General features: G+C 38.5%; 1 protein-coding gene across 1 annotated transcript in view; it reads right to left on the reverse strand.

The window, feature by feature from the left end:
- Window positions 1–555: 555 nt before the first annotated feature.
- LOC139713965 (uncharacterized) overlaps window positions 556–18,268 on the reverse strand; it is a gene marked incomplete at its 3' end in the record, with an annotated part of 76,090 nt that continues 58,377 nt past the window's right edge. Inside the window, exons 10-19 of the mRNA XM_071625690.1 lie at window positions 17,936–18,004; window positions 10,231–10,351; window positions 7,480–7,571; window positions 6,441–6,496; window positions 5,387–5,480; window positions 4,274–4,379; window positions 3,418–3,548; window positions 2,586–2,690; window positions 1,453–1,584; window positions 556–793 (exon numbers count right to left, since the gene is read on the reverse strand). Of these exons, the coding sequence (XP_071481791.1) occupies window positions 556–793; window positions 1,453–1,584; window positions 2,586–2,690; window positions 3,418–3,548; window positions 4,274–4,379; window positions 5,387–5,480; window positions 6,441–6,496; window positions 7,480–7,571; window positions 10,231–10,351; window positions 17,936–18,004 (1,144 nt within the window). The remainder of the gene's footprint in view (window positions 794–1,452; window positions 1,585–2,585; window positions 2,691–3,417; window positions 3,549–4,273; window positions 4,380–5,386; window positions 5,481–6,440; window positions 6,497–7,479; window positions 7,572–10,230; window positions 10,352–17,935; window positions 18,005–18,268) is intronic.

The raw sequence follows: 18,268 nt of genomic DNA on the forward strand, positions 1-18,268 counted from the left end.
TGCGAGGGTCTAACTGAACTTAGTTATTCCTGCGTTGTTATTTTCGCGGTTCAAAGGCGATTCGCGAAATTCGCGAAAATAAAACCACCGCGAAAATTTCAGCTCGTACAGTAGTAAAACTGTTGTACTGTACACCTTGAAATCCAGTGAAAGCAGGATGTATGAAAACACAACACAGCTCCTGATGTTAAACAGCACCTCCATGAATTACATGACTGTCTGTTTAACTGCTGATAATAATAGGATGAAAGATACCATTTTTCTCTCTGGAAAATACTAGACAATCTACAGTTGTTTATCCATATGTATGTATGTTTGTGAGTGTATGTGTGTGGATATACAGTGTATGCACCGGTGTGTGCATGTACATAGATTGTACATACAATGTACAGGTACATTGTACATTACACACAAGCATTAATGTGCGTACATTACACACAAGCATTACTGTAGAAGCTAGTATTCCAAATAAAGTAAATCACAAAGTTTGCGTGTCCTTGTAACTTTGACTATCAAATGTACTTCAACGAGCATAAAAAAAGCAACAACAACAACAAATTGAGAAAATGTTTCTCTTTTTGGCCCACATGGGCCAGCATATCATCAACGTCCCGTTGCCATGGTTTCTCACCTGTTTGACGCGGTCCCTGTCCTTGGTCTTCTCGGCCTTGTTGATGTAGCTGTCGTAGTCCAGGAGCTTGTCGAAGCGCTTCTGAATCAGCTTCTGTGGGCCCTGGAACATGTTGAGGAGGCTGTTGAGTGGGGACATCACCCTCGCCTGCACAAACAGGGTCTGGAATGAAGAATACCACATCAAATAAAGGTTTTTAACCCTTTCTGTGCCATTCTTTAGACAGTGTGTACAATTCTATGGTACATGTACACTGTATGTGGTTCAAAGCACTTATGTACAAGGTACATTTTAGAGGGATAAAAAGGGGGTTGGGGTTCGATTCCCCCACACACAGGACCTCCGTTTCACAATATGTCCTATCTGAGGAACAGAGTATTTTCGCCTTTTACTTGAGGGGATGACATGATTATGCACAGCATTGCTCATACAGACCTCTCAACTTTTCTTACTGCAAAATACTATTGGGATGGTTCGTCTCAAAAGTAGTGTAGAACACAAAGAGCAGTTCCCATAGGAGCCTGTGGTAAAATTATCAAGAAAAAAAGAAACTCCTATTGAAACAAGTGCTGGGAATGATAAAAATTCAGATTCGCTCCTCCAAATTCAGAATGGTCGGGAGGTCCGCTCATAGGCTTTAAAATGGGCCACAAACTCAAGCCATTTGATCGTAAGGCAGAGCAATGTACAGTTGTACACACTACCGACAAAGACATATCATTGTTCTAAGATTTCTTTGTTTGTTTGTTGTTTGACTGTTTGTTTGTTTGTTTGTTTGTTTGCTTGTTTGATTGTTTGCTTGTTTGTTTTGGAATCCTTACATAGTCCTTGTAGAGTTTGTTGGCAAGGTGGTTCTGAACTGCCTCGTACTTGTTGACCTCGTGTAGGTTGGACTGGTTGGCGTAGTAATCTGAGATGTCGCTACCCACTGTCGCCTCCACAGCGGTTGCTTCCTGGACGCACACAAAAGAATTCATGGCTGTAAAAACATCAGCGTATCTCTCCTACAAGTTCTACTCTAATACTTGGAATTGTACCTATGTGTACAATTGTACATTAAATTCTTCAACAGTTAATAGACAATTTCAGCGAGGTATCAAATCTCATATTTCTTTTCCTACAGCTTAATAACAACCATTCTACTCACCTGCTTTCAATGAGCTGTCTTTATCTATTAGGCAGAAATTCCCCTTTGAACCCATTGAGGATGGACTGGTTTTGCTACGACACGCATTTCCCATACACACCTGCCCAAGTATACTCAGGACTCATCCTCAACGGGGTTAGATAGAATCAATTACTTGTTGCTGGGTAGGGCAAGCCTCTAGCAAGCTTTTTGGTTGCTAAGGCATTTTCTTTTTTTAATGAACAAAGCATCAACAGAATTTGGATATATTAAAGAAACAATCTATTCTTCAGAACAGAGTAAAAAACATGTCACCTTTTAATACTATGGAAGATGTTTATCATGTGGTACACTACGTAGTACTGTATAAGATAATATTTTTGTGAGGGTCTAATTTTCGAAAATTTCACGAATCACTGTTGGATCGCGAATTGAACAACATGCAAAAATATCTCGAATTGACAGGCATTAGTGCACTTATGATAGCCTCAGAGTCAAACTCGCGAAAACAGCATCCCACGAAATTGTCCGTGACCTCCTCATTCTCGAAAATATCTGTACGTGAAAATAACAGCTTATACAGTACTTGATGAAGAAATAAGATTAATCGCTTGCCACATAAAAGCGAGGTAAACATGAAAAGGATATACGACGTTTGTTCAGCCACAAATCTGCCAGCCTTTGCTTAACAAAGTACAACAAATCCACCTGTAAATGAGCAAGCTGTATCCACATCTCAAAGACGGTTATTATGTTTTGATTGCAAGCTTTCATGCTGGTCGTCTTTCCATGAACTTTGCAACCAGAAAGGACTATTTGACAATGTACCTTGAGTTGTTCCAAGTATGCGTGGACATCCTTCACAAAAATCTTGATTGTCTTTTCCAAGTTGTGGAACTTCCGCTCCGCTTTCTCAAAGTCCTCATCAATGGTCTGTAAGACAGTGATATTATTATTGTATGCAATTATAATCATCCAACAAAATCCCACACCAAAAAAAAAAAAAATAAAAATAAACAAAAAAAAAACAAAAAAAAAACAACAACTCCACTACCCGCTATGCTCAGAATTCAACACAATAGTACATTCCCATTATAATGAATTTGGTAATAAATGAAATTTCGTTATAAAGAAGTAAAAAATCAGGTCCCCTAATTGTAGTAATATTACCTACACATTTTTGTATAATTGCACTTATCTAGTAAAAATCACAATGTAGTATTTTCTTCTATACATTGAAGGTCAAAAATGCCTTACACTTTTATATATGTACTTTCCATGAAATAATGATTTACTATATAAATGTGAAATGTAGCTTTCTAATACCTGTAATTGTTTTGGGGTTCCACATTAAAAACACTCCATTCAAAAGTGGTATCTTCTCATACTTATGTCAAAAGATCAGATTATCTTAATTTTTGATCTCTGGCAAATGTCATGACCCCTCTTCCCACAGCTATAAGATAAACACCAGCCCTAAAGATACTTATCTTATAGTAAAAGTGGGCACAAATAAATTGTTTGCCTAAAACTCTACATGCCTGAGTGTAGAAAAGTCATCTGTGAAAGACTTCATCTTTTTCCAATAAGAAACGTATTTGTTTTGTTTCATTTTGCTTTGTTTTGTTTGTCTGTGATGCAAAAGGAGTTGACCTCTGACCTGAGTGCTCAGTCCAGTCATCTGGGTGAAGCGTTGGTTGATGCGCTGTGACTTCTTGCGGATGGAGTGGAGGTTCAGCTTGCCAAGCTTGTCTGAGATGGCTTCTTGGCCTCTGTGTCTGTATTTCAACACTGACATGAAACAAGAAACACGAAAATGTGTCAAAGTCTGGTAAAGAAATCTAAGGCCTCTATTAGAGCCACTTCACCTAGTTTACTGAACAAGTATGACGAGGGATAAAAAAAAAAAAATAATAATTGAGTCAAGTCTCAGAAGAAAACACCACCTCTGGACTTCTTTACCCCTACTTCATACTTTGTAATTGGACAAAGAGAAATAACAACCCCAAAAAATCTGAAACGGAGACTACATGTATATTCTATTGATTGGTGTGCCTACAGTTCAATGCTTTTCTAATGGGGAGGGGGAGGGGTGGAAGAAAGATTTTGAAAGCATTTCATGATGCGATGACTGTGGTTTTTTTTTTCCTCTATTTTCGACTTCCTATCACCATCTCGTTTGTCTAATTTTCTATCTATTAAAGAAGATGGCAGGATAGGCAATATTCAGCTGCACTAGCTGGTCTTCCATGGGGTCCAGTTGGATGCGAGGGTGGACCACCTCAACGGATTAAACACCCTGCTCTTTACGATGAATGAATGAAGCAGGATCTTTTACATGCATGAGCTGTGACCCTCTCACACCTTGAACTTCCATTTTATGTCCTACAGTTGCATCTAGAGGGGCCGGTACGATTACACACAACATTGCTCAGTTAGACATTAGTCATTTGCATTTGGAGGCAGACGCCCAACCGACCGAGCCAAATCATTGCCCTTCTACTGCTGTTCCTTACCCAAATCTTTGCGCCTCTTGAACTCATTGATGTCGGTGGCGACGTCGGTCATGGTGGCCAGAGCCAGCTTGAGGGTGGCCTTGTCCTGGTGGTCCTCCTCTGTGTACTGTGTGGGATGAGGGAGGATGGTGAGAGTGTGAGAGGTGTCGTCATAGTAACGCATCTATTCATGAGACCGAAATGATGATTTGAATGTGTTCTGAAGGTGCACTCTAGGTCTTCATTTTATAACCAAGAGCACATCTATATTCATCAGTCTTTAAAAAATGCTGCTGAGAACAAGAAGTGCATTATCACATTTTTTTTTTTTTTTTTTTTTTTGGGGGGGGGGTATTGAATTATTGGTATCACGTTGTATAATGTAAAGCTCCATCTCCTCTACCTTATGATGTCAATTTCAAATTAATTTTCATCCAAAATCACAAGCGTGCTTTTTTCATTTAATATTTGGAAAGATGATTATAAATCTACCTACTTTTGATTAAAGATTATAAATCTACCTACTTTTGATTAAATGAATTATACACTTCATGAAAATTGATTGTCTCATTTCATTTACGTGTATGCTCAAATCTTTGAATGTGATGGTGGCCTTCAGGTTCTAAGGTGATGATATGTTGGCTACTCCTATGATTACAGCAAGTCTATAAATGCATCTATTCACGGGAAGGTGACTGTGATGCTGAGAGAATACAGTAAACTAAAGCTCCTTAGAACAAGTATTGCCTTTTCTCATAGGCTGCTTGCACATTTGGCTCCAGCTCCAAGAGTTACACTGTACATTATACTTGGGATACCGGTATACAGATACATGTAGTTCCCCTACGGCAGCTCTATCAAATGCCTACTATGGTATACAAAGCTTGCAGCTTGTTCTCATTCGAGCTCGCCTTGGGGGAAGTTTACCAATCCTACTGATGGTTGTGGAGTACTTAGCAACAAAATGGCCTCAAAGCTACAGATCTCCTGCCAAAAGCAGGTTTGTGAAAGTTGGAGTCTCTGCATTGTGCATGGTTACAGACATACGCTATAAAACAATCTGCCAAGAGCTCATCACACATTGTACAATGTACATGTATGCTAGGGAGAAATAGGACAATTTGAATATTTTACCTTATACAACTCTGCCAGAAGTAGATGATATTTGAGTATTCTCTGGACTGGCTTGATGAGGAAGGAGGCCAAATCCCAACAATTTGTGCTTTGTCTGCAAAACGAAAGAGGTGAATTGATATATGACAGATGTACATGTATGAAACACAATATGAAGGAAAATTTTGATACACGCTGTATACCACTTGCATAAGGCGTGACAGACAGTTAGTCGCTGGCAGTCCAGAATACATCCGGCACACAGGCATTCTCTACTTCATTCCCGGACACAGACATTCTGCCTGCATTGAGAATGCCCTACTTTTAATCCCCTTAGTCTTGTGAATGGAGGCATTCCATGGTATTCGGAGAATGGGGATTATGAAATCCTCTATTCAAGGGCGTTCAAGAGCAAGGAGGTACAAGGCCAGCTGTATAGTAGCACATGTACCTCCTTGGTGAAAACATGGGGCTGATCAGATGCATTCTAGAAGACAAAGGCTGTCAACCCTGGCAAATTAATCCTGTTACTGTTAGGTTTCAACAGACAAGAGGGATTAATCAAGGTACACCTGCACTGTTGAAGCATCTTGGCTTCATTCCACAATGCCTGTCTTTTCTCAAGGCCCAGTTTAAGCAGAGCATTCCTGAATGGTGGCCAAGAATGGGGTAAGAATGCACACATGCTCAATGAAATGCACCCTACTGAGATTAAAAGGCATTCCAGAATGCCAGCATCTAACTGTCTGCCCTTCCTAAATGAGTGGATGACTAAAAATAACTTAATATAACATTACAACTTTACAACATCAGATATATATTCACATGAAATGCACCCTACTAAAGATTAGAAGGTAATCCAAAAGCATTCTGGAATGTCAGCAACTAACTGTCTGTTGTGTCTACATGAGGCTGACTGAAAATAAGTTGAAACTTCAGCATTTACAACATCAGATATACAACTGTACATGTATAGCAATTACAGAACATGATTCAGATTTGACTTCATCAGTCACTCTTTTTTTCTTTTTGTTTTCTTGTTTTTTTCCTTAACAGACAAAAGGAAATCACTTACCTGACCAGCTCCAAACCCTGGTTGATGTATTCCTGTACTTCTGGGTTTTCTTCATACTACAAGTAAGACAATAGGAAACATCAGACCTTCAATAATTGTGAAATAATAGGGATTACAGGTAAATCTATTATTAGTTTATCAATAAGTACTAATTCCTTTCTTACAGGATATATTGTTCCAAGGAATATAAAGAAACCAGGCAGACAAATTAAAGTATTATCTAATCAGTAGGGCAATCTGTCAATCAGTTGAAAGTATTATCTAATTGATAAACATTTATATTCAATGTCAACTATTGAAGAAAAAGAGACAGGGAGAGATAATAAACTAGAAAAGCACTCTGAGAGCGCAGACCTCCGCCAAGCATGCAAATCATTTTCACCACTGATCTTGTTCTTCCGTAGAGATATCAGTGATTTCCACCCATATGCATTGCGTGCTGAAAGTTGCCAAATTTCCCAATATAGAAGCCTTTGTTACGTCATAAACCCTCAGCTGCACGGCGCGCCTCACCCCAGCAAAAACTAGAGCACGCACTTTAGTGCGCACAGGGAAACCTCAAATACGCGCAGCCTGAACTCCCAAGTTCATTGACCCTGCCTGTCAAAATGTCAACAATCCTTCATAAATTCCCCCAAAATTCTCGGATCACTGCCAAAAGTTAATCGTTTGGTACTTGTGTCATCCTTAACCTTTCCTGCAAGTTTCATCCCAATCCGTTCTCTGCTTTTTGAGTTATTTTGCACACGGACAAACGAACTACATGTAACGAACAAACCAACGGAAACGAAAACATAACCTCCTCCCTTGGCGGAGGTAATAAGAGAGAAAAAGAGTGGCAGAGATTGAGAGAGAAGAAGAGAGAGAGCTCTATAGACAACATACAGTGATATTCACTCCAACAGCTGACTCACATTCGAGAACAGGCAGATTGAGTTCTGTAATACAAAACAGCACGATCAATTTTGTTTTGTTTTTTTAGGGGAAAAGTATTAGATGACTATAAAGTCTTTGCCCCTTACAAATGTGTACTATTTACCTTTTCAAGAAGAGCCGATGCATCGTCATGGTTACGACAGTACTGTGCGTATGCCTCATGGAGGTTCTTGGAGTTGTCCATAAAGACTTTGCCTGTGGAGAATTGGGATCAAGACACCATTAATCTCAACATTTCTTTGACAATGAGTGATATCAAACCAAAAGTTAGCTCATCTATTCGAACAAGCTTTAAATTTGATGTTTCTTTGCAGTTCAGTACGTGCTGCTGTCTGCCAAATGTTGGGGATATTATCGCAGTTAAACATGACACATAAAACTATAAACAGGACAAAACTGAATGTGAGTATCAATGTAACAGTAACATGTTTCTGTAATAGTTGAAAATTATTTCACATGTCTTGTCCAACCTGACTGAAAACTTCAAATGGCCTCTCTACAATGAATAGTGGTCAGTATTCTTGGGCAGGTTTCAAACCTTGGTTAACTACTGACAGTACAGCTGTGAAGTGTAGTGTCCAGTCTTGTGAGTGAGCAGTGCTGCTTTAATTGCAGTCAGCTGCATAATATGTTTTGGTTATTACCGGAGTAACAACTGCACTATGCAACAAGGAAAAGTAGAAATTACGCGGTGCATAAAATATGTCCCCGCCGGAAGTAGCATTTAGTAGCAAAATGTACAATATCGGTAAAAAATCAAGGTCAAAGGTCAAAGAAGTCAAAGGTCAAAATTCTGTGTAGAAGTTTTGAAGCCCTCACCTAGTGCCATCACAAAAAGCAAACGGAATCGAAATCGGGTTAGAAATGGCGAAGGAGTAGCATTTTGTAGCCAATGTACAATATAGGTCAAAAATCAAGGTCAAAGGTCAAAGAAGTCAAAGGTCAAAATTCTGTGTACAAGTTTTGAAGCCCTCACCTAGTGCCATCACAAAAAGCAAACGGAATCGAAATCGGGTTAGAAATGGCGAAGGAGTAGCATTTTGTAGCCAATGTACAATATAGGTCAAAAATCAAGGTCAAAGGTCAAAGAAGTCAAAGGTCAAAATTCTGTGTACAAGTTTTGAAGCCCTCACCTAGTGCCATCACATAAAGAAAACGGAATCGAAATCGGGTTAGAAATGGCAAAGGAGGAGCATTTTGTAGCCAATGTACAATATAGGTCAAAAATCAAGGTCAAAGGTCAAAGAAGTCAAGGGTCAAAATTCTGTGTAGAAGTTTTGAAGCCCTCACCTACAGACTGTAGTGCCATCACATAAAGCAAACGGAAATGAAATTGGGTTAGAAATGGCAAAGGAGTACTATTTTGTAGCAAAATGTACAATGCAGGTCAAAAATCAAGGTCAAAGGTCAAAGAAGTCAAAGGTCAAAATTCTGTGTAGAAGTTTTGAAGCCCTCACCTAGTGCCATCACATAAAGCAAACGGAATCGAAATCGGGTTAGAAATGACGAAGGAGTAGCATTTTGTAGCAAAATGTACAATATAGGTCAAAAATCAAGGTCAAAGGTCAAAATTCTGTGTAAAAGTTTTGAAGCCCTCACCTAGTGCCATCACATAAAGCAAACGGAATCGAAATTGGGTTAGAAATGGCGAAGGAGTAGCATTATGTAGCCAATGTACAATATAGGTTAAAAATCAAGGTCAAAGGTCAAAGAAGTCAAAGGTCAAAATTCTGTGTAGAAGTTTTGAAGCCCTCACCTAGTGCCATCACATAAAGCAAACAGAATCGAAATCGGGTTAGAAATGGCGAAGGAGTAGCATTTTGAAGCAAAATGTACAATATAGGTCAAAGGTCAAGGTCAAAGGTCACAACTGAAATTCTGTATAGAAGTTTCAAAGCTCCCATGTAGTGCTATCATATAAAGCAAACAGAATCAAAATTGGCTCATAAATGACAGAGAAGTAGCAAATTGAACATTTTGATCACACACGGACGCACAGACAGATAGACGGACGGACAGACAGACAGACGGACGGACGGACACACACACGTACGGAGCTCGTTTCATAGTCCCCTGCTCGAACTCGTTCGGCGGGGACAATAACTGTTAATTTTCCATGCATACACTGTAGTCACATTCACATACATTACGGGATAGAAAAAAAAAATGGTTTCTTTGTGTACTGCTCACATGTAAAACATAGGGAATGTTATTGTGAGATCATTAAAAACAAAGTAAAACAAAACAAAACAATAAAAAAGTACAAATTTTTGCATTGCAATGTGTACCTCCAATAGTAAACTATAAGTATATTAATTTGTGTGTCTATAAAAAGACTTAAAAGCTCAAACATTATGGTGCCAAATATGATTCTCAAGAAACATGAATTTTGGGTGTGTGTGAATGCAGCAAATAGATCTTTGGATCAAGAAGTTTGGGTCACTAGTGCACATGCACAAGAAAGAAGAAAGAGTGTGCTGTCTAAAAGCTGGTGACTGTGACAAAACAATCATACACTACTGTTCATCACAATGACCGTGTGCTTTGGAAGCACCGCCCAAAAACAGATAGTTGCTGGTCACACGACAAATATCGCAAAGTTTCAGTTTCTAGCCTTCACACTGGCAAAAGGTTGAGAAGTTTGGCGGGGGTCGGGGAAATATCCCTAGTTGGAGTGGGAAGTTTCGCGGGAAGGTTGCAGTCACACTGGCAAAATATCGTGATCTTAAACTTTGCAATCTATATATTGCCAGTGTGACCAAAGATCGCAATATTAAATTTCACGATCTTTTGCCCGTGTGACTGCAGCTATAAATTTGAGAAGAGCAAAATTCTGTCTCCTCTCGCCACTGACCTATGAGTTGGTCCTCCACTGGTTTTTCTGTCGTCTCCTCCAGACTATTCATGAAGCTCTCTGCCACCTGGATGACTTGCTCCATGTTACCAAAGAGGACGTCCAGCTCCAGACCTTTGGCCTACAAGGGTGGAAAGGTCAAAGGTGAGAGGGAGAGCAGAAATAGAAACACATAGATGAGTAGACAAGCAGATCGGTAGACAGAAATATTGATTGATGGTCATAGTAGATGTAAAATACAGGGAGAGAGAGAGATTGAGAGATGGGGATAAAATGAAAGAAAGGACATCAAAATTTAATCCTTAAAATAGAAAGGACATCAAAATTTCATCCTTAAAATAGAACCTACCAATACAAATTTTGGCCTACGAGGGTGGAAAGGTCAAAGGTGAGAGGGATGGAAACACATTACAGATGAATAGATTTAATAAGCAGATAGGCAGGTAGACAGAAATATAGATTGTTTAGTCATAGTAGACATATACAGCGAGTGATAATTATATTATAGAGAGAGATGGAGATATGGGGAGAAAAAGTGAGAAAGGGCATCAAAATTTTATTCTTAAAATAGAACCTACCATTACAAATTTTTGGGAAACTTACATCAAAGGTGGGCGTGTCTGCCATACTACAGATTTCATCATTTTGTGTACCTTAAACACATTACTATGCAGTAATAAATTAAGAATCAATATTTTTAGATGCAGTGAAATTAACATCACTTTTGTGGCTGAATCAAGGAGACTTCGATAAATGGGGAAGTTTCTTTGCATGCCGTTCTGTTAAAATTGACCAAAAAAAAAAAAAATAGAGGAAGGAAATTTGCAGTATTCAATCAGAGATGCAATTTCTTCCTTGTACATGTACAAGCTGTACCAAACATACACCAATGGTATGTATGTACAGGGAGGTGTTACAGAGATGGATCTATGGTTGATCTATGGGTGATTTATTTCTTTCATAAATTTTCTTTTATTTATTTTTCTAATCAGATGATCCAAGAGAATTTGGCATTCACCCTAACTGCTGTGCATTCATTATGAATTCAAAGCTTTAACCGTTTGAGTGCTTAGAGTGCTGATTGGCACAGAAAACCCTAAATAACACTGCAAACACTGTTCATGGTTCCTTGCTCAGTAAGTCTGTATTAATTTGACATTCATTAGCTGTTGCTAGGTTGGGACAAAGTTAAAAAGCTTTCTTGTCATTAGGGAAAATTATTGTTCTCATGCAAAATATTTCAATATATTAGAAAGAAAAAAAAAAACCTCTTGCTTTTGTTTTGACTTGACACCAGTAAGGCACCCATTTTTCACTATTCCTGCATAGAGCAACTTTTCCAATAATATTCCATGTAATAAACGATAACTTAATATCAAAATGAGGGTTCTTCTCTCAACATTGGTGAAAGGAAAAGAAAAGAAAAAGTGACATGAAGTCATCTTGGTTTAACCATGACAGTAAAAGAATGTGAATAAGTTTGTCTACAGCAGTAATAAGAAGTAATACAGAAAGGGTGTCATGGTACCATATCTGTAAAAACCATAAGGGCTTTTTACACTTGTAAAATTTTGCTTAGCCCCGGACCAACGGTGGGGCTAAGGGGGGGCCTTAGCCCCACCGTTGGTACGGGACTATCCTTAGCCCACTTTCTGTTTACACTCGTTTTTGCCAAAGTGGGCTAGCCCCACCGATAGTACGGTACTATCTGGCCCTGCAAAATAGCAGGGGTTAGCACCGCAATTGCGGTGCTAGCACCGCAATTGCGGTGCCAAGCAAGTGAGTGTAAACAGAACGAAAAAATAATCCTGGGCTAAGCGACGGAGACGAAGTCCGACCCTCACTGACCAATCAGAAACGAGGTAATCAAGTGCTGCCGGTGCGTGCGTGTACGTGTACAGTACACAGCGTGATTATGAATATTCATGTGGTTTGGAAAGTCCGGGGCTAAGAAATACGAGTGTAAAAAGGTCAGTTTTCTCCTTAGCCCCGGACAAGAGATAGTACAGGACTAATTGGCGAGTGTAAAAAGCTGAAAAAATTGGTACGGGACTAACGATAGTCCTGGGTCAGAGAAAGTCCGGGGTTAAGAAATACAAGTGTAAAAAGCCCTATACAGGATTCCATGCAGTCCTGCAATAAATCTTTGAAATACTATCTTTTAAACATTTCTCTCTCTAAAAAAAAAACAACAAATATAAAGAGAGAAAGAATGCTTTACAATAAAATGAAATCAGCGCCCCACCATCACCACATTACCCAGGACAAAAATTAGGACAGCACATGACAAATATGATGATTTGCATTTAACAACTCTGGTGGTACAATGAGTTTTCATTAGTCCAAGAAATACACACATAGTGTAGCATTAGTTTTGAATATGGAGTCAACAATACTTCCTTGCCATCTTGCTGAGTGAGTTGGGGAAAGTGCTTGAAACAACTACGAAATGGTTTGCAAGTTTATTCTTTTATTTATTTAATATGTTTTTGTATTTCAAAGTTGACAAGATTCAAACCCCTTGCAATATCTCATGATTCCAATGGCCAAATAAAACACTTTCGCCTTTCTTCAACAGCAAAAATACTAGACACACAAAACATACTTTGTTCTCTGCGGGGTGTGTTTTGTTTTGTTTTGTTTTGTTCCTTTACACTTTATTCTAGAAAATGATGCTGCCACTGTATTTCTTTCATAATGCAACATATATAAAAAAAAACAGGTGACTGATCTAACCTGCAAATCTAATCTGCATAAAGTCTTAACATTAAAACATACAATATATGATCTGTGCCAATGAGATAGTTAAAGAGTGGAAGGTGGTGGAAAATCTGTGCAGAAAGAAAGAGAAAGAACGTTTTATTAGTGGTAGTAAGTCTCATTAGACCAGCCACCAGAGCAGAGAATGAAGGCTGCAGCAGAAATCTGCATTCTTCTACTTTGAAAGCATGAGGGAAAGATCTGTATCAACATGTGATAGAAAACATCATTAGTGTCCCCTAACGAGAGCTGTGGGAGAAAAAGGAAACCCTTCAGGTCAGAAACACAGAATATTATACAATACAGCAGTGAAGGCTAAAAAAGAAAGAAAAAAAGAAAGCAGAAAAATAAAAGTAAGTGAATACAAGGCATGTTAGGAAACATTATTATACACTGTGTATATATATATATATTTTTCTCTCTCTCTCTCTTTGTATAGTGCAGCATCCACAGACCAGAGCATGGCACTGACAGACGTGTCATATACATTCCTGTGCACGTTTGGGTGATAGGAACATGTAATGATGTGAAAGAGACACAGACAGACAGACAGACAGACAGACAGACAGACAGACAGACAGAGAAAAATACAGAGAGAAGCAAGCAACAGAGACACAGAGAAATATATAAAGAGATGGACAGACAGACAGACAAGACAGAAAGAAAGGGAGGGGGAGAAAGAGAGGTGTGTGACTAGATGGTGTACAGTACACACTGTAGGTTTGTGGTTTCTGTAGCAGTGGATGATAATACACACAACTACACGTACCTATTATTCCAATCCTAGTGATGGGTTGGGTACAGTATAGTACATGTATGTTACTTTCGGTATAGCCGAGTGAAAACAAACAGCTTGCCTATACAGTACATGTGCAGAGCCGGAGTGAGAATCGGTGTGAATGCAGTGATAAAAATCTATGTGGTGATTATACAGATGACACAGCGTCGGCGTTTGAAATCCTCCATCTACCATTCTCTTACATAGTATTTATAATAACAATGAAATTATTGTAGCTATCAGAATTGTTATGATGGATTACAACTGACAGTTTCATGGAACGTCAAAGGCAATTATGGAAGAAAAGTAGATGAATTCATTAAAAAAATTTGCCCATCATGCACTAATCATGGGTTTGTATTGACTCCGGTCCAGCTACACAAATACCCGGATATCCGACCATGAGAGTACAGAGTATCAAGTTGGTATTAGTCAGAGAAATAACAGGACAATGAGATGCTCGATAGGAAGATCAATTAACCCATTCTTCAATCCTTTGTGTGTTTTGAGTGCTGATTGGCACAGAAAACCCCATAGCATTGTACACACTGTCTAAAGTCCCTGGCACAGAAAGGGTTAAATGGAGATTGATGTACCACAATACTATTTAGTCTATGGAATGCTGCAATACATGCTGTACTTCACAGGGGCAACAGGTTCACACAGGGGAGAGAGAGATAGACACTGTGTTTAGACAGATAGATAGATAGATAGATAGATAGATAGATAGATAGATAGATAGATAGATAGATAGATAGATAGATAGAATAGATAGATAAATAGATAGATAGATAGACAGATAGATTAGATAGATAAATAGATAGATAGATAGATAGATAGATAGATAGATAGATAGATAGATCGATAGACAGATAGATAGACAGACAGATTAGATAAATACCAGATAGGCTAGATAGATAGATAGATAGGGAGAGAGAGAGAGATATATATTGCATTTTAAATTGACCTAGAGGGATACTGTGTTATTAAAGATACATGTATATAGATCTAGAGAGAGAGAGAGATATATATATGCATTGTAATAGATATCTAGAGAGAGAGAGAGAGACAGGGCAAAAGAATAGAATGTTGCCTGAACCTCATTAACATGACACACCCACGGGTGGTGAAATATGATTTCCATGGTGAATCAACGGAATATAATCTCTACTCTCGGGGAGCATACTCTGATTGGATTTCACCGAGTCATCTGTCATTCCACTCGCTATTATCAAATTGAAATGTACGATCCCCTGAAAGGTATCAAAAGACTAAACTAAAACAGCAACAGTAAAGCCTGGCTTGATAGCGAGCACTACTGAACATTTGCTGACAAAATTCCCCCACTTTGCCGGCACGTCGGCGCGGATGAAAGAAAAGACACTTCATGCTCCATTCCATTAAAATTTCAATGCATGCTCACACATGCGATGCACAACAATCAGATGTCAAAAATTTGCAATTTTTTAATCTTCAAATTACAATTTGAAGAAGGCATTCTTGGCAACGTGCTACACATGCCCATTCTTTCAATCAATTGCTATCCATTTCTCTGGTGTTGATATTAACATATCCATAATTGTTAAAAAATTCAAAAAGTCTTTATTTTTCTGAACCAAAATAGAACCACATGGCAATGGTAATGGCCAGTGTTTCATTGTGTTTGTTGACTGGTGGGGAAAATGAAAATATTGTGTGATTATTTCTTTGTATTAAGTTATACATTTTAGATATCGCCGAGGGACAATGGAAGTTTCCATTTTAGAATATATTATGTCCTGGTTGAGAAGGTTGTGGTACATTCAAAGACTGCAACTTTGACTACTAACTAAGACCACTGAGTGAAAACCTGACTAGAACATAAATGGACAATCCTGTGTGGATTTTGAGTGCACCTGAGTGCAATTATGCGTAACCAAAGCCATAAAGTGCATGGTTTAATTGCAATTCATTATGTATTGCTGACTGTACCCAACTCTAGATTGTGATTTAATTATGCGTAATTGCATCAAATTGTGCTTGCTTTACACATACGTGTACCGAAAATGAGACATGACTAATGGCTGTACAGTGTGTACCCTGCCAGGAGAATCACACAAAATCTACTCTCAACTGTGATTTTAATCAGAATACTTTTAATGTTTACATCTTTGGCAAACACATGTGAAAGAAAAAAACACATAAGTTTAATAGTCGTGGCATAGATTTGTCTGCTATTCCACCTGGCATCCCAGGAAAAAAAAAATGAAAAAGAAAAAGGGGAAATCTTTCCAAGCTATAATAATGTGGCAATACACAGGTTACAAAGAATACAATGGAACTCTCATGTCTGGTGCAGAGGAATTCATAAGTTTCATGAAGCCAAGGTCTACTAGCATGTTGTTGTGCAAAAGAATTTCAGTTTCATCTTAGCTATTATAATATACTTGTGTGCTATTGTTGGTGTTGTTGCTGTACAGGAGAATTTAAGTTTCACCTAGCTATAAAGATCTAGTAGTGTGTTGTTGCTGCTGTTGGTGGTGGTGTTTTGTTAAAGTCCACATCACACTTTTTTAAATTATACTGGATAGTGTACTACACGACCTCTGCTGAGTACTGTATCATAATTCAATTTAAAATGCTGAACAATGTTTAACAGTTAATGAAGCATGATTGTGATTGGATGACTGTGCAAATAATCCTTCAATATTTTTTGTTATTTTCACTTTTTTGTTAGACTGCAATGAGTAAATTCAGAATGCAATTATGATCGTGCATGATGGTCAAAACAAATTTTGCGACATGCGTGTATCATGCATGGTTGCATATGCTTGGTCTTGTAACGTGATTGCTCTCTCTACAGAAAAATCTGTCAAACTGAAATGTCATTGATGCAACAAAGGTATAGTTTCTGCAGTGAATCTGTGGGTACTCACTTTCAAAGAGAACCAAGTAAACTTCATTTTGCTGTCATGAATTCTGATCTTTAAATCTAGCTCGAATCAACCTGTACTGCAAAATAAACACTTAGGCCCGAATTCACGAAGGTGGTACAAATGAAACCATGGTTTAAACTATGGACAAAAACCACGGAGCGCCAAGTGTCGCACGGTATATTTTGTTACGAAATTGGTCATTTCGTCAACAAAATGACCGTTTCGTTAACGAAATTATCATTTCGTGGACAAAATGTTCATTTAGTTACAAAATGTTGTCATTTCGTTACAAAATAATCATTTCATCGACGGAATGGCTGATATCGTAACGAAATATTCCATGCGACACTTGGTGCTCCATGGTTTTTTTCCATGTTGTACCACTTTCGTGAATTCGGGCCTTAGTGCTTTGCTTCTGGTGTACCCTAAATGTCAAGGGCTGAATTTGTACTTTGCGCCTTGACCCAGTTCTACATTTCGATGCCTGTCACTTTGTCCATTATGCCACATTGCATTGTGGATTTTAATTGTCTGCAAATACCCTCTGATCTGGGAAACTAACCAATGTTTGGCAGAGTGAGGAGGGATGGTAAACTCAAGAATGTGGCGAGTCTAATATTGTTCATTCTTTTCTCAAAAATTCTAACATCATTATTAAAGATTTGTAATATAACCCACCAAGGATTCTGAAGTGAAAGCACCTAGGCTGGACGATAAACATTGACAAGTGACAGATGAAAGCAGCATCGGTGACAACAAATACTTCAGCTTGAATTCAACGGTGAAGTGGCTTTCACACAAGATTTGTGTGGATTTAACATAGAGTCAATACAGATGACTAGACAAGATTATGCTACCCTGTTGCTTTCGGAAGTGAAAGCACCTCGGCAAGACTATAAACTGGCTTTGCTTTGTTTAACACTCATGTGACAGTTGAAAGAGCATTGGCTACAGCGAAGACTCCAGTCTGAAAGGGGCTTTCACACCAGATTTGCGTAGAGTTGGATGTACACACATAGAGTCGGTACTGACTACGCTGAGCTTACTTCCCTAAGCTGTGAGTGATGAAATGCTGAATATTCACAAAATGTTAGAGACTACATGACTGCAAGTGAGAGTGTTTGAATAGGCTTGGGTTAGTTTGAAAAAGACACAGGCATACTGATGTTAGGTAAGACATGGGTATGAAGGTGGAGTTTGGATTAGTCTTCAGTCACCAGGAGTTTGAAGGGGAATGTGATTGGGGTCTAACCGCTTTCTTTTCACCAGTGCGCTCCATTTCTTCCTCGGCCTGTGCCACTAGCAGCGCACTGATCTCCACCTGATTGGACGAAACAAATCACATGACAGCCACAACACACAAGCATGAGGGCAACCACAATGGAAACTACATTCACATATAAAGTAACATATTGTACATACTAGGTGTTTCAAAAAACATTTCCCACTTTTGATTCTTAATAATTCAAAAAATATATATCAGATAACACTGTCATTGATATGAGTGATAGCTGAGTAATGTACAATTTGGTTGAAGGTGGTTTAAATATGAAAGCATAAACAAGTTTCATGAAATCCATGATTA

This window comes from Diadema antillarum, unplaced genomic scaffold (genome assembly GCF_040938485.1).
Source record: "Diadema antillarum isolate AM-2024a unplaced genomic scaffold, OU_Dant_1.0 seq00002111_RagTag, whole genome shotgun sequence".
Classification (NCBI taxonomy): Eukaryota; Metazoa; Echinodermata; class Echinoidea; order Diadematoida; family Diadematidae; genus Diadema; species Diadema antillarum.